The sequence below is a fragment of the Cebus imitator genome, unplaced genomic scaffold (genome assembly GCF_001604975.1).
Source record: "Cebus imitator isolate Cc_AM_T3 unplaced genomic scaffold, Cebus_imitator-1.0 Scaffold44, whole genome shotgun sequence".
NCBI classification, from domain to species: domain Eukaryota; kingdom Metazoa; phylum Chordata; class Mammalia; order Primates; family Cebidae; genus Cebus; species Cebus imitator.
The window spans coordinates 288,456-306,560 of NW_016107359.1; the positions used below are offsets into that span (position 1 = coordinate 288,456).

The window sequence follows — 18,105 nt, forward strand, 5'->3', positions numbered from 1 at the left end:
AAAAAAAAAAAAAAAAAGAGTATTCAAGGCACAACTGGCTATTACCAAACTAGGATAAAACTCTCAGTTGTGGTTTGTTTTTCAATCCAAATTGCTTCTCATGTTCAACTGAAACACCTTTATGATTAGTGGCTTGTGTTCTGGTCTTGCTGCCAAATATTGGATGGGATAAATGAGAGTACTACCCTCCCAGGTATTCAGTCTTCTTTGGGAGAGCAGGCAGGGGAGAGGTGTGGTGTCTTTTCCCAGGAGAGAATAAAATGTATTCCTCTAAAGGAAAATTAGCTTTATTCAAGAAAATGGTCTTGAAAAATTCTCCTGGATCTTCACTTTGTTTTAGGTATGAGAGTGTTTGATGAATGAAGCTCTTATATTTCCTTTTCACAGGGCTCCAGAATATTACTTTGAGCTAAATAATCATTATAACAATTTACCAGTTGATTAATATTTAGTCATCATCTTTCTACTACCTAATATAATATTTGAAGAGTAGTTTGCTGTTATATATTGGTTAAATTTGTAAATGATCCTGAGAGTATAGTATTACTGCACATCTGGGAATACTGAAAACTGGTGAAAAGGAGTCAAGTTGCCTTGAGCTTCCACCACAGATGCAAAGGAAAAAGCTAAGAAGCAAATTCCCACTGGTCCAAACTCACAGGAAAATGTGCTATTTACTTTAGATGCTGTGAAAATGAAAACAGAAATATGAATTTTATAAAGCCGTCTATACCTTTGCCTCTGCCAAGTCAGAGAGGAGTAAATGAATAAACAGTATGTCTTTTCTAATGTTGACTTTTTCTCTCTAGTATCATTTTCCTTCTCTTTAGAGATGTTATTCCCCATAGCTTAACTCTCTTCCTGCATTCTTGTTGTGTCCCTAGAGTTCTTGAATCCATTTATTTCCCTTCTGTAGCATTCTGGAATAATAGGAACACTTTCCTAAAATATCTTTTCCTAGTTTTTGTACTGCAAGTAACACTCTGAACTTTGTGATCAGTTCTAGGAACGGCTTCTTAGAAAATAAAGAATATGTTAACCAGAGATAAGTCTGAAAAAAAACAGGGCTTGATAGAGGAAAGGGGTGGACAATAGCCAACTATGGATGAGAGAGCAAGAAAAATAACCATGCAGCATGGTTGAGCAAGTCATGAAGCTAATTAGCAGATAATCCGTCCTCTCCCATGAGTCAGGTTGCCTGTGTGTTCTATATTATCCCTAGGAATTTCTCTTGAGTCATCATCCTGGCTTCTGTGTTCTCTTGCTTTCTATCTTAATACTATTTCATTCTCCTCTTGTGGCCTTCATTATGATTCTTTTTTTATAGATTTCACTGACTGGGTGTATGGCACTGTACCCTGTCATACAGAATTATTTCCTTCCTTTTTTCAAGACTGTCCTGGATATCCTTTGACCTGGCCAGTGAATACCCAAGATCTATTAAAAGCAAAGATGATTTCGTGTATCTAGAATCAACAAATAATCTAGAGAAGAAAATCACCTTCATCCACTTCCCAGAATTACTTTGAAATAATTCCCATGGAATCAGTAAAAGATAAAAAGCTGTAAATAGATTTCAAAATATAATAATATAAAAATAAATGACAACACTTATCTGCTTAGGAAAAGTGTGATTGTGAGGTTTTAAGAAAAAGTATTTTTTAGTATAATGGCTAAGTTGCATTCATACCCAGCACCCTTTTCCCCTTATTGCTATAAGTTACCTTTCTATAATTGCAAACCAGTTTAGCATTTTAACAATAATGGATATGTTTTTTAACAGATTATTGCTAAAAGTGCATACTTTATTCCAGGGAGACTCTGTAATAGATACCAGCATTTTAGTAATGATACAAGCAATCTGTAAGCTATTATAGTTTTCTTTAGAGTAACTTAATCTTCATATTGTTTTGTATGTCTAGAATTTTAATAGTGTTTTTAATTTAGAAAAGGAAGTATATAACATATTACTAATTACATGTGAATATGAACTAAAACATGGCCACTGAGCTTAATTCTGTAAAACAAACATATTTAAAAGTACCTAACCTAGTTTAGGGGTTAACAAAGAAATTAAAGAATGCCACACAGAGATAACCACAGTTTTTGTGGGGTAACTCAGTGAGGGTCTACATTTTTAGAATGGTTATTATATTTTGGCCCACAGCTAAACAAAAGCCAAGAGGAGTAGAAATGCTCCTTTTCAAGTAAAAATAATGTGTATTTTTTTCAACAGAAAAAATATACAAACTATTAAAACACAAATGTGAATGTTTGTAAAAGAATGACACTATTCATCCAAGGATCTTCAAGAATTTACAGTATTAATTAATAATCCTGTTTGCCCTTAATAATTCAATTTGATTGGTGAATATACTAAATGGCAAGAAAAATTAAGATCTTTAGGTCAAAAGGTCAGGCTAATAAGGCCATGGTGGTAAAGGTGAGTGTAGTATGTTTAGACCTAACTTATCTGCTGACTAGGTAAACAGAGGAAAGATAATTTTTCTTAAAAATGAAAATATTTACTGAAAATATTTTTATTTTAAATGGTTATAAGAAATAATTTAGTGTTTGAATCTAGACTTATAATATTATGTACAATGTTGAAACTATTTTGGCACACTACCCAGCTCCTCTTCAAGAGCCAATAGAGATATGCTTAGTGAACCAATTCAGGGAGTCTTAATGCTATTTTTAAAATCTAGCTTTTACATTAAATAAACCAGTTTGCTATTTTGAAAGAAGTTATAATCTACTTAAAACTGTCATTCTCTGTTTCTGACTTGCAATTAGCTCTTTCTAAAATGTCAGACTTAGACTCTGTTTCTACCATCACCATAATAAAATGTGACAGCCAAGATATTATATCAATACCTTTTCCATAATTAGCAATAAGGATCCTGCCAAGGGTTAAATAGAAAAGTTTCATAAACATTTTCTACAAATGGTTCTGAAGACAATGTTATGCTTTTAAAATGTGCTAATGTGGGAAAGACTCATGACAACCAGGAGACAAATCTATGAGCAAAACTGTTTGGAGAGAATAGTAGTATATGATGTATGTTATGTAAATGAGCTTATTAGTACTCTCATCTATTTTATTATTGGTGACCAATTTAATGGAGGCATTTAAAAAACAATATTTCTGCCTTACTCCTAGAAATGAAGAAGATACATTGATGTAATTGAGAGCAAATGATTGCATGTCGTGCCATTTAATCATGTCATTTTTCAATTGCTATTTTTTGCACTTCACTGCATGCTTATAGAATATTTAGCTTCAATATAGATTAAGTTCCAGGGTTTGCAACTGAGCTGAATCTCTATATTGGCTGACGTTGTCTTTTAAGTTTCTAATCAGTTAAAATATCCAGATGTCATTTGCCTATATTTTCTTTAAAATATGCAAGTCATAATTCATACTTCCTTTGAGGTATTTTAATTTTTTGCTATTTTGAAGAATTGCTTCTTACAATTCCAAGATACAAATTCTGATTTGCAACATTTATATACAAGGTATAGTTAAACACTTAATTGGCTAGAGAATAGAGCTATCAGGACCAAAAGAGCTCCTGACCCTTTGCTGGAAATGTTTATAATCATTTGCCTAAATGAATGTTTCCTACCTTTTAATCTCTTCTTTATTACTTATATAATTTATATCTTTCTCAGGAAAAGATTACTCTCACTGTCCATAAGAATATGAGGTCTTTGAGAAAAGTTTTTTTTCTGTTTTGTTCACTGAAATATCTGAAGTACTTACAACACTGTTTATTCCAAAAAGTGTTCAATAAATATTTGTTCAATTAATTAATCAGTATTTTTTCCATCTCTGTTATTATAACCACCCGGAGCTTAAATTTTGTATAGATTATTAACTGTTAACATATTTGTAGGCCTGTGAATGTTTAGAAGATTGGATCTCTAAAAAGGTTCAATCTCTTTCTCTTTACAGAAAGAGATTGTTGGTTATCTTATCAATGATAACTTTATGGCTGTGGCCATTTCTAGTTAGAAGTCAGGGACAAGATTGTCTGAACATGTAGAAATCTTACAAGCTTCTTCAGCTTTCATATGAAAAACAATGTAACATACTATTTTTGTGAATCAACTTTGGATTCAGGCTGCCTGGTTAAAATCCTGCCTTTGCTGCTTATTAGCTGTGTACCTATGGTCAGTTACTTAACCTCTCTGTGTTTCCATTTCCTCATTTGTCAAATAGGTAGACAACAGTACTACACACACACACACACACACACACACACACACACACGTCATAGTGTTGCTGTGTAGATAAAATGATTCAATACATATAAAATACCTTTTAAAATGTGTGGCACACATTAATATAAAAAAATGTTGGTCATTAGTACTGGAGATTAGTGAAAACAACTAAGAAAATATTAAAAACAGTGCTTCAGCAATTGATAAGTCCCAATGGTTATAGGTTATTGTTTTGTATTCAAGTGAATTGTGATGAAATATTTGAAGAGAACATACCTTATTTTTATTTTGTATTGGTTCAGAAGCATGTAGTCAACTCAGAATGATCTTTGGTAAAGTAGATGAAGTACATCTGGTATGTCAGGTCTCTCATTTTTGTACTGATACTAACACCACAATAGATTATAGTTTCATAAGGTATATATGATTATATATGAAATTAATCGCTGCAATAATTAGATTTAGTTAACATTCTTCATTTATCACATTTGCTTTAACTCCTCTTTCAGATTCACGGTCTTCTATGTTTACTTTTCTGTTTATGTTTTATGCTATTTCTAGAAGTAGGATAGCTATATTAAAAATTAGACTGCGGCCGGGCGTGGTGGCTCACGCCTGTAATCCCAGCACTTTGGGAGGCCGAGGCGGGTGGATCACGAGGTCAAGAGATCGAGACCATCCTGGTCAACATGGTGAAACCCCGTCTCTACTAAAAATACAAAAAATCAGCTGGGCATGGTGGCACGTGCCTGTAATCCCAGCGACTCAGGAGGCTGAGGCAGGAGAATTGCCTGAGCCCAGGAGGCGGAGGTTGTGGTGAGCCGAGATTGCGCCATTGCACTCCAGCCTGGGTAACAAGAGCAAAACTCCGTCTCAAAACAAAACAAAACAACAAAAAAATTACACTGCATTATTTTTATCATACAGCAGAATGTCTGATCTGTTGACAGAGATTTACAAGTTTGCAGTAATGACCCTATCCCAGGACATCTTATAGTCATTACTTTAAAAAGAAAATAAGCTCCAAGTTTGCGTTTGTAAATGTATCAATCTTTATGTATTAATCCACCTGTGGTTGCAGAACCATAGTGATTGGATGGTATTAGTTATATCATTAGCATCTGTTATATGACACACCCTAGCAGAATGGCAAATTCTCTGATTATGTAATTGTTTATGGGGTTGATAATAATTTCTGGCCTTACCAAAAGTTTTTTTTAAATAATAGTTTTATTGAAATATAATTTACATACCATAAAATCTAATTTCAGAATGTTTTCACCACTCTGAAAAGAAACCTTTAACTATGAGCTCCCTTTTTCCCCCTCACTGGAGGTCATGGCAACCACTATTCTACTTTCTGTTTCTATGCATTTGCCTATTCTGGACATTTCATATAAATGGAATCATAAAATATGTGACCTTTTGTATATGTCTTCTTTCACTTAATATGATGTTCTCAAAGTTCATCCATGTTATAATATGTATAATTACTTCATTTTTAAATGCCAAATAATATTACATTGTATATATATACTTCATTTTGTTTACTCACAGTTGATGGATGTTTGACATGTTTTCACTTTTTAGCTTTATGAATAATGCTGTTATGAATATTTGTGTAGGTTTTTGTGTGGTCGTATGTTTTTCACTTCTCTTGGTATATATTCAAGAGGAAATTGCTGGATCATATGGTAAATCTATGTTTAATTTTTTGAGGAAATGGCATACTGTCTTCTCATGCGGCTGCACCATTTTGCAACACCGCTAATGGATGAGGGTTCCACTTTCTCCACGTTTGTTAACATGTGTTATTTCCTTTTTAGACATCCTACTATGGGGTGAGTTGATATCTAATTATGGCTTAGATTTGCATTTTTCTGATGGCTGATTATGTGAGCCTCTTTTGATATATATATATTTTGCTTTGCATATGTTTGGAGATATGTCTATTCAAATACTTTGTCCATTTAAAAAATTGAGTTACTTGGCTGGGCACAGCTGCCCACACCTGTAATCCCAGCACTTTGGGAGGCCAAGGTGGGCAGATCACGAGCTCAAGAGATCGAGACCATCCTGGCCAACATAGTGAAACATCATCCCTACTAAAATACAAAAATTAGCTGGGCACATGCCTGTAGTCCCAGCTACTCGGGAGGCTGAGGCAGAAGAATTGCTTGAACCCAGGAGGTGGAGGTTGCAGTGAGCCAAGATCACGCCATTGCGCTCCAGCCTGGTGCCTGGTGACAGAGAGAGACTCTGTCTCAAAACAAAAAAACAAACAAAAAAAAATTGAGTTACTTGTCTTGATATTTTTTCCCATTCTGTGATTTTTCTTTTCACTTTTTTACAGTATCATTTGAAGTGCAAAAGCTTTAAGTTTTGATGAAGCCGAAAAGTTGCTTATACTTTTATTTATTTATTTATTTTGCTCTATCACCAGGTGGGAGTGCAGTGGCACAATCCTGGCTCACTGCAACTTCCATTTTCCGGTTTCAAGCAATTCTCCTGCCTCAGCCTCCTGAGTAGCTGGGATTACAGGCACACACCACCACACCCGGCTAATTTATTTTTGTATTTTTAGTAGAAACGGGGTTTCACCATGTTGGCCAGGGTGGTCTTGATCTCTTGACCTCGTGATCCACCTGCCTTGGCCTCCCAAAGTGCTGGGATTACAGGCATGAGCCACCGTGCCCAGCCTGCTTATATTTTTGTGTCATAAATGAGAAACCATTGCCTAAGAAGTCAAAAACTGTTTCTACTTTTGTTGTCATATCTACAAAACCATTGTCTAACCCAACATTTTTACCTCTATATTTTCTTCTATGATTTTTATAGTTTTAGCTCTTACATTTAAGTGTATGATCCATTTTGTATTAGTTTTGTGGATTATGTGGGTTAGGGGTTCAATTTATTCTTTTGCATGTGGATAACCAGCACCATTTGTTGAAAGACTATTCTTTCCTAACTTAATTATACCAGAGCTTTTTAATTTCACTTATTTTTTGGAAAGATATCCTATATTTAATCATCAATATGCCATAACTAACCATAAAGTAAGTCTTTTATGGCATAAATTAGTCTTGGTTGTATGAACATTATCTTGTCTATACTATTACAGCATCAGACCACTAAGTGTTATTTTGTTTCTACATTGAACTTATTATGTGAGGTCACCTCCTCAGAGAAGCTTTAGCAAAGACTCAAACTAAAATAAATCCCCAGACATTTTCTGTCATATCACCCTATTTTATTTTATAGCTCTTATCACTATCTGATATTATCTTGTATACTTTATGTTTTGTTTCCAGCCTCTCATCACTCACATGCATACAAATCTGGATGTAAGTTCTATGAAAGTAAACATTTTGTGTATTTTGCTCACTGCTATATCCCCACCACTGACACCACCACTGACAGCACTGTTTGGCAAATAAAAAGCACTCCATAAGGACATTTGGATGGATAGATCAATACTTGAATAATGATTATTACCATACCTTACTTTAACTTCCATCTTGTTTTAAAATGTTACAAATATTATGGTTTCTTGGCCTTAAGAAACCATAATAATTGGGAGCCATGTGTGCTCCCAACTGTAATGCCTATCCTCTCTTCTCTCCACCTTTCTTACCTTCAGCAACTTTCACACCTTGTTCTAGTCCCACAAATCCTAATCTGTCTTCTCCAGTTAATAATGATCTTCCTTATTCTCCAACTCAGTGCCCACAGTTTAGCATATATGTCATTCACATCTTACATTTGGGTCATGGCCTCACTATTCTCAAAGCACATTCACCTTCCTTACCTTATTTAGAACCTACTACAACCTGATGGGTTATATTTTATCAAAAACCTTTGCTTTGTATTTATTTCTCTCACTTTGAGGAATCAGTGTCTTCTTTTGCTACCAGCTCTAATAACAGTTAAAACATTTTATTACATGCCTCTTATCCACGAATGCTAATTCTGTAATGAAAAGTATAATGTTTAGCACATAAATGATGCCCAATAAATGCTTATTGCTATGAAAATGGTTGTTTGCCAACCTTGCCCCCAAAACAGTGATCCCAAACCAACCAAACAAAAGCATTTTCGAAAGAAGCGTAGAGATACCAGTATAGCCTCTCATTTTTCCCACTTGCTCTGCTTATTAGACTATAGCTTCAGCCATTAACATTATCTTCACCTGAATACCTTGTGCCTTCCAAGTGGTCATTATTGTTTTGCTTTATTATATGTGCTGAGAGCAGAGCTTCTTTTTAACTTAGCACAATGCCATATGTATTAGAGTCATTAATTAGCAAATGACTTATTTGATAAAAATGGCAAAAAGGAGTAAAATCACCAAATACTGGATGCAAATGACCTAACACATAATTGCACTGGAAATTCTGGAGGTCATCAAGAAAATACTAATAACATAAATATATCACTAGATGAAAAGATCTATTCATTGGTTCACTCATTCTTTTCAGTCATTTGATAACAATAAGAAAATAACTGATCACCAACTATTGTGGTCCTTAGGTTCTTGGCTACCAGTTTCATTCCAGAATTAGAACGTGAAACTTCTATTAATATTTTTATACTTTAAAAAGTCTACTCAGCTAGATTAATCTCCCTATCTAAAAACTAAGTTTATTTCCTGTAGACTAGTGTTCTCAAACTTTAGCATGTATAGGAATCACCTATAGGGCTTGCTTGTTAAACCATGGTTCACTGGGCATCACCCCAGGGTTCCTGTTTCAGAAGATGTATAGTAGCATCAGAGAATTTGCAGTCCTAACAAGTTTTTTGGTTATGTGAATACTGCTTGGCCTGGGCACAGTACTTTGAGGATCCCTGTTGTAGAATATCTTATGATCAATCTGATTATAAGTAGCGGATAAAGAAGAGATTGCCGCCCACCTCAGGAAATGAAAATGGTAATACAGAAAATGAGAAAACAAAAACACATGGAAAATTGTAGGAAAGTCTTACAACTAGGGGATGGAACTGCTCTCTTGACTTTTTTTTTTTTTCATTTTTGAGACAGCATTACTCTTGACCCCAGGCTGGAGTGCAATGGTGTGATCTTAGCTCGCTGCAATTTCCGCCTCCTGGGTTCAAGCAATTCTCCTGTCTCAGCCTCCAGAGTAGCTGGGATTACAAGCACCTACCACCACACCCAGCTAATTTTTATATATTTAATAGACAGAGGGTTTCACCATGTTGGCTAGCCTGGTCTTGAACCCCTGACCTTAGGTGATCCTCCTTCCTCTGCCTCCCAAAGTGTTGGGATTACAGGTGTGAGCCACTCCGCCTGGCCCCTCTTAACAATATTTGAACTAGAAGTCACCTGTGTTTGTTCACTCTTCCCTTCTCTCTCTATGCTTCTTTTCCCCTCCTTTTTAAAAGTAGCATTATTTCCCAAATGCACATGTAGGATACATTTTTAATTCAGAATGTAGACTAAGCCCTTTGTTCATTTAAAGTAAGAGAAAACCCTGCAGAATTGTGAATATCCAAAAGTCAGACATTGAATATCAACAGTAACTGCTTTCTCAGTTTTTAAACCACTGTATTCATCTTGATTGATTCATATTAAGATAGGAGTGGGGATCATCTAGACACTTAAATACTGGTTACATTCCAAATACTTTTAAAAAAATCATAGCTAATGACCTTTATGAAAATTTCTCCTAGCAACCTCAAGTGCCCTGTTTCAGAACTTTGAAAATGCCTACAAGGTGAATGAAGTCTATTTGGGGTGCTTTGCAAATCTTAGCAGATGTGACCTGTGTTAACTCTGCACATACCTTTAGTGCCATTCATTGCAAATTTTCATTCAGCTAAGAACTTTGGGACTTTTTGTTGGCTTAAAAAATACAGTTATTATTCTAGTTAACTTTATTTTAAAGAGGGTTTTGCAAAATTCAGTGCTATGGCACAGAAACATCTCTTTTGATTTTTCCAGGCCTTTACTCTTAACAAGCTAACAAACCAGAAACAAAACCCCAAATCCTTAATATTAATATTTATAGGACTCATTTGGACCAATTTCATTTGGCGATAATGTTATCTTGAAGTGTTTAATATTGGGCCCCAAATTGGCAGGTATTAGGTGGCCTTCATAGTTTGACTTGCCCCACATTTGTTCTAGAGCAAGAGATAAATTGAAGGATGTATATGGATATATGTGTCGATGTTTGTGTGTGTGAGTGAGAGAGAGGAAGAGACAGAGAGGGAGAGAGAATAAGAGGATATGCATGTGGGGTTGAGGGGAGTCATTTGACAGGGTTGTAGGAGATGGAAACAATGCCTGTTGCCTTAGTAGGCTTAGGTTTTATCTTTGAATGTCTTAGGGATTTCTCGTCATTCAACATTGAACTAATGAATAGCATCAGTAAAGCAATTTGTTAGACATGGTAGTTATATCAGGACTTATCTAGGAAAATAGTAATAAACTCTAGGAAAATAAGTAAGGATAAGTTCAAGAAACATAACTGAAACTGCTACATTGGTATAAATTGAATAATAAAATATCTAGTCATATTTTGCCGTAAATAGAGGTTTGGAACTTTGTCATTCACCTTATTTAAAATTCAGAAATATTAAAGTACAGCATTCTCTCATTACAGAAATAATAGAATTCCAGCTATTACTAAGTTAGGGTCATTTAAATGGCTATAGCATGCATTATATCAGTAAGTGGGACATCTGTATGAAATGTTCACCTGCTGATCTACTACCCCCACTCAATGCACATTTCAGCGTACCACACTTAATCATTTTAAGATTTCTTCTAATGAAGACTTATCTAGATTAACATTTTAAGCACAAATACTTTCAGGCATTAAAACTCTCACATTAAATGAAATTGCATTGTCTTGTTTACCCTTGTTGATTAATATGCAATCTGTTAACTGTTAGAAGAGTCCAATTGTGGAAATAGAAGATTAGTAATTCAGTGATGTTCGTGGATATAATCATCATTTCTCCTGAAGGCTCTGAATTAGAATATCATTTACACACTATCTGTAGGCAGAGAAAGGATATAATATTTTTAGACATGTGTACCCACTATTTTGCTTGAATCATTCAGTTTAGGGTCACTGCAGGAATACAAATGCTTCTGGGGGCAAAACACTATTTTGATGCATGCATATCCTTCTTAAATAGTGTGAATGTCTATTAAAAGAAACACAGCAACCAACAAATGGTGCAGTAATAATCCAGTATCTCAATTTTCGCTTTCAGAACATTATTGATTTGTTAATTGAGCTTTGGAAGAGGAATATTGCTTATCTTTTTTTGAGATAATAGATTTTATATATAAAAAATCTTTACAATCATATTTAACTTGTTCTCAGCCAGTAGAAAACTGAACTTTTTCCCTCCAAAGAATGCAGGAGTAAATTTGGAAAAATTCTATTTCTTTTTGGAGGATTTTTTTTTATATATATTTTGTGTTTCCTTTGACATTATGTCAAAGCATATCAATCTGTTTGGCATTCATCTGACCTAGATGATTTTTTTAATTAGGCTAGAAATCATTAATTACAAAGGTGTCAAGGGGGACCCTACATTTCAGAGGGATAAATTGGTGAAAAAGTGTGGAGGAATGGGCTGCAGCTAAATTCTTTAGCATTTTGGGTATCTGTATGAGGCCTCCATTCTAAAAGAGACATCAGAGTTCTTCCTCTTGTCCTATTGTTGTTAACTGAGTGTATCACTACGATTTGAAATTATGATGGAAGAGGGTGTTTCGTGTTTTAGGGAAACTGCCTTATAAACACGCATAGATTAGTCTCTCTCTATGTTGCAGTCCCTGTGTCATGAAATCAAGCAACGACGTCGAGGAGTTGCCTCCATTCTGCGACTATGCCAGCATCTTTTGGATGACCGGGACACTTGCAATCTGAATGCAGACCACCAGCCCATGCAGCTGATCATTGTAAATCTTGAAAGAAGGTGGGAAGCCATTGTCATGCAAGCCGTCCAATGGCAAACACGTCTACAAAAGAAGATGGGAACAGAACCTGTGAGTGATTTTTTTTTTTAAGTGTAATGGTCTCTCATTTTCCAAGACAAAAAAATAATTCTTTCAGGCTTGGAAACTGTTCATCTTATACATGGTTTTACTAAGTAACCTAAAGTGGTTTTGCCATCTTACAAGTGGTTTTAAGTAACTAGACCTAGTAGTTTTGCTACTAACTAGCTGTCCACTAAATGAAACTCCGTTTGTCATAACACAGACATTTATTTGCCTTTAGTGTATCTTGTTGCCTTTTTGAAAAAAAAAATCACATGGGGATTTTGCTTAACCTTACCAACATAAGCCATTAATTCTTTCAATCATTCCTTCACCAACAATATTAATCATACAATAACCCATTAATATTTTTCTAGAAAATAGCTTAATACTACCAGAACATATGGAGCAATGTTTATGCTCTGCAGGTAATACAATGAAACCAATTATCTAGTTTACCTTTCTGTTATATGACAGGAGTTAACATCATCTATTTGTACACGAATCTCCCACTGTTCCTGCTTAGAGCATCTTCTGATAGTTACATTGCTGAGAATTGTCAGGTTTCCTCTTGGAGTTTCAATGCAGTGCTCAAGGTGGGGAGTAGATATCCTTTTAAGGATTTTCCAAATTGAGTGCAAGTTTAAGCTGTTGCTAGATGAAGGAAATAGATATAATTAGAAGTTGCTTTATTGTAATATACAATGCATATTTGTCCAGAGAGCCTTCATATTCTTAAGGGAAAGAATTTATCGATAAAAACATTGCATTCTCCAAATGATCTTGAGGTCAGTGTCTATTAGTTGAAGGCCCAACTCTCATGTTTGACTTACATAAATGGAATACATATATACATAAAATGGGAAGTTTTCTTATATGTTTATATTTTTCCATTCTATAACTTTGAAAGTTCAGGATCCTTGAAAAATCAAATGTAAAAATCATGCCACTGAAAAATTCTTTCCTCCTATGAATTCCAATTTTAACAAAGCTTTAATATCTGCTATCTGACATGTTTGGCATTGGGGACTGGGAACAGAAGTGACAATGAATCAGTAAGCCATCTAATTCTTTTTGCATCTGTAGATATATGGAGTCTAGGGGGTGATTTTATCCTCAGTAGTTTTGTTTAATTGTTTTGAGCTGAATTGTTAAATTTCTTAAGACTTCCAAGTTATTACTAGCAATCAGAGTCGACATAATTAGATATGTTTTCTTGAAATGACCTGTTTGTTGTAAAGCGATTTAGCTGGCATGTTTTTGTTTGTTTTCAGAGTGTTTAGAAGGGCAGAAGAGATTATTATTATTTTCTATACTTTTAAGCTTGTAGTTGTGGTAGTGGCCATAAGATATATGTGGAAATCAACTGCACCAGGCTAAGTTCTGAAATTTTGGAAGCATTCAGACTGGTTTGGAGGACACAACGTTGCATTTGAGGATTTATTTGAAATCATATGATCAGGGGTGCTAGAGTAGTTCTCTGCAGGCTAGATTATACACATTTATAGTGTCATGCTGGGATTATAGACATTTCTGTCCTATTTTTTTTTTTTTTAAAGAGATGGTTCTTGCTCTGTCTCTCAGGCTGGAGTGCAGTGGCCTGATCATAGCTCACTGCAGCTTCAAACTCCTGGGCTCAAGTGATCCCCACACCTCAACCTCCCAAGTAGCTAGGACTGCAGGCATGTACAACCATGCCTGCCTAATTTTTATTTTACTTCTTATAGAGACATGGTCCCACTATGTTGCCCAGGCTGGCCTCAAATTCTTGGCAATCCTCACACCTTGGCCTCCTGACATGCTGAGTTGCAGGTATAAGCCACTGTACTCAGTCTTTTATCCTGCTTCTATGGTAAAGGCAAGCTTTAGCGTTGAGGAAACCCTGGCTGCTTCTTAGAGGTTCAAGCTACTATATACAAGTAGATACAAATTGCAAACAGAGAAAAGTGTTTCCTTTTGTTTACGTTGGCTGCAGAATGTGTAGACTGGAAAAATGAAGATAGCAAATAAGGTCCTCTGTGCTGAAGAAAGTTGAAAATCACTGTCAGAGAAGGAATGGAAAAGAGTGAATGAATCCAACAATATTGTGAGCACAGGGTACATCATTCAGTGGGAGATATTTCTCTACTTCTTTTTTCTTTCTTCTTTTTTTTTTTTTTTTTTTGAGATGGACTCTCGCCCTATTGCCCAGCATGGAGTGCAGTGGTGTGATCTCGGCTCACTGCAACTTCCAACTCTCAGGTTCAAGCAATTCTCCTGCCTTAGCCTCCTGAGTAGCTGGAATTACAGGCACCCACCACCACGCCCAGCTAGTTTTTGCATTTTTAGTAGAGACAGGGTTTCACCATGTTGGTCAGACTGGTCTCAAACTCCTGACCTCAGGTGATCCACCCTCTTTGGCCTCCCAAATGCTGGGATTACAGGTGTGAGCCACCGTGCCCAGCCTCTCTGCTTCTTATCATTGGTTGAGTAAAGAGTCCAAGTTTCTTTAAAGTCACCAATGTGGGAGATTGCCTTTGCAGAGAATCAGAATCCTCTAATCTGGCTGGACAGTTATTGTATGTCCCCATTCCCATTTTATCCTTGCTTGTGGATAGAGACTTTATCTTCTTCATATGGTTTGTCTGTGTCTGCAACCAAATCTCACCTTGAATTGTAGCTCCCATAACACCCATGTGTTATAGGAGGGACCCAATGGGAGATAAGTGAATCATGGGGGCAGTTTCTCCCATACTGTTCTCATGGTAGTGAATAAGTCTCACGAGATCTGATGGTTTTATAAGGGGAAACCCCTTTCACTTGGTTCTCATTCTCTCTTGTCTGCTGCCATGTAAGATGTGCCTTTTGCCTTCCACAATGATTGTCAGGCCTCTGCAGCCACACGAAAGTATGAGTTCATTAAACGTCTTTTTCTTTATAAATTACCAAGTCTTGCGTACTTGGGTATGTCTTCATCAGCAGTATGAAAACAGACTAATAAACTACTATTCCCCCAGGGCCTGAAACCCTTGTACATAGTAGGTCTACAAATAAGTATTTGCTGAATGAATGAGTACGTGTGTTCATTTAATAAATTTTGTTTCATTCTGGCATTTGATTTGGAGTTACTATTGATTTGGAGTATCTATATTCCAAATTTTTACATTTTCACAAAGTAGTTGAGTGTCATGTTTCTGTAAGAACACCAAGAAGATGATCTTTAACCTTTCTTGTTTAATAAGGCCTCCCCAGACTCCCAGACCTGTCTGGTAAACTCAAGGAGACTACCAGTCTCTAAATGGAGTTTAAAGAGGCTAAAGTGGCTAACTATACTCAAGGAGACTGCCAGTCTCTAAGTGGATTCTAAAGAGGAAAGGGCTACACAGACAGGAAAGTGCTCCAGAGATATACAGAGGGGTGCTTTCAAGTACTCAGCAGAAGCAACCACCTGAAAAGATTAGAGGGAACAGTCCCTGGAGCCTGCACAGAGCCAGAAATAGTTCTCTTTTCCCTCACACATAGTAGAAACCCTCATCATTCACAAGGTATGGGATAAGGTACCAAGAAAGGTTTTTGCCTTAGTAATGGATAAACTTAGACTAAATGCTGCTCAGGTCTTACCCAAAAAACTTAAAAGCAAGACCTGAAAAGATCAAACTGTTTCAAAGTAATTTAACTATACTCCCAGGACAAAGCTCAAGAATATTTATAGGAATAAAACTACCCAGTGTACGAGATAAAATTTATAAAAATTATAGTGTCTGACAACCAACCAAAACCTACCCAGAATGGAAAGAAGCAGGAAAAGTCAGATGATGAGGAGAAAAATATTAATCAATATAAACTGATCTTGAAATGTCACAGAGCATAGAATTAGTAGACAAAGGCATCAATGTTATTATACCCACATTCCATATGTTCAAGCAGCTAGAAAAAATATTGATCATATTAAGTAGAGACATTAATCTATCTGAAATCACATTATAAAGAGGAAAACTATCATTACTGAGATGAAAAATACACTGGATGAGATTAACAGGCAATTAGACATCACAGAAGAAATAATTTGTAAACCTGAAAACATAGCAATAAAAATTGTTCAAAATGAAGCAGAAAGAAAAAAAGACAAAATAAAAAGAGTATCAGTGAGCTCTGAGGTATTTTTAGGCAGCTTAATTGAAGATTAGAATTAGAATCCCATAATAAAAGGAAGGTGAAAGCTGAGTGCTGTTGCTCACGTATGTAATTTCAACACCTTGGAAAACTGAAGTGGATAACTGCTTGAGGCCCAGAGTTCAAGGCCAACCTGGGAAACATAGCAAGACCCTGTTTCTATGAAACAATACAAAAATTAGCCAGGCATGATGACACAGGTTTGCAGTTCCAGCTACTTGGGAGGCTGAGGCAGTAGGATCACTTGAGCCTCAGAGGCTGTGGCTGCAGTGAGCTTTGTGCCACTGCACTCCAGCCTGGATAACACAGTCAGACCCTGTCTCAGAAAAATAAAAAAAAAAGAAATTGGAATAAAATAACCTAGAATTATATATACAGAGAAAATATCATTCAAAAAGGAAGACAATATAGTTTTCATTCATTACAATCTGAAAATATTCATCACTCATAGATCTGTACTACAAGAAATGTTAAAGGGAGTCCTTCAGCCAAAGAGAAAATAACATCAGATGGAAACCTGTATATAAACAAGGGAATGAAGAACACTGAAAATAGTAACTATGTGGGTTACTGTGAAATTTTTTTTGTATTATTTAAATCTCTTTAAGTGGTAATAGGCTGCTTAAATCAAGATAATAACAGTTTATTGTGGATTTATAACATATGTAGAGGTCAAATGTATGACAACAATATCGCAAAGGCCAGGAAGCAAGAAATGGAACTATGTGGTTTTTAGTCTATGTGAGGTAGTATAATATCATTTAAAGATTTTTTTTGAAAAGAACATTAAAGAAAAAAATAGATATGAGATAAGATAAAATATACTATATGCTTTTGAGTTTTAGTTTGTTTTAGATACAGGGTCTTGCTCTGTTGCTCAGGGCGCAATGCAGTGGCATGATCATGGCTCACTGCAGCCTTGATCTCTTGGGCTCAAGCAGTTGTCCTGCTTCAGTCTCCAAGTAGCTGGGAGTGCAGAAGCATGCCAGTACACCCAGCTAATTTTTTTATTTTGGAGATAGGATCTTGCTATGTTGTCCAGGCTAGTCTCAAACTCCTGGCCTCAAGCAGTCCTCCTACCTTGGCTTCCCAAAGCGTTGGTATTACAGGCATGAGCCACCATGCCTAGGCTATAACGCTTTAAAAACATAACAAAAAGCTATAATTACTAGGCCAACAGGGGAAATGAATAGAATCAATTAAAACAAAACAGTAAAAGAAAAAGGGAATAAAAAACAGATCCAATAAATAGAAGAATAGCAAGATGGAAGACTTAGAACAACTGCATAAATAATCCTGTTAAATGTGCTTGGACTGAGAGTCCCAATTAAAAGGCAACACTTATCAGATTGAGTTTATAAAGCTCTACTGAGAAACCCAACTTAGCCTAGATATGGTGGCTCACACCTGTAATTTCAGCACTTTGGGAGGATGAGGCAGGAGGATCACTTGAGCCCAGGAGTTTGAGACCAGCATGGGCAACATGGTGAAACCCCATCATTACAAAAACAAACAAACAAACAAACAAACAAAAATAGCAGGGTGTTGTGCCAGTGTGCCTGTGGTCTCAGCTACTCACTACTCAGGAGGCTGAGGTAGGAGGATCACTTGAGCCCAGGAGGTTGAGACTGCAGTGAACAGTGTTTGTGCTCCTGTACTGTAGCCTGATCAACAGAGTGAGACTCTGTCTCAGGACCAAGGAAAAAAAA

The 18,105-nt window shown here is 36.0% G+C and overlaps 1 protein-coding gene across 1 annotated transcript in view; it reads left to right on the plus strand.

Moving 5' to 3' along the window:
- Nucleotides 1–18,105, plus strand: part of AKAP6 (A-kinase anchoring protein 6) — a gene marked incomplete at its 5' end in the record, with an annotated part of 309,960 nt that overhangs the window by 237,741 nt on the left and 54,114 nt on the right. The window contains one exon of the mRNA XM_037737882.1: nucleotides 12,038–12,253. Within this exon, the coding sequence (XP_037593810.1) occupies nucleotides 12,038–12,253 (216 nt within the window). The remainder of the gene's footprint in view (nucleotides 1–12,037; nucleotides 12,254–18,105) is intronic.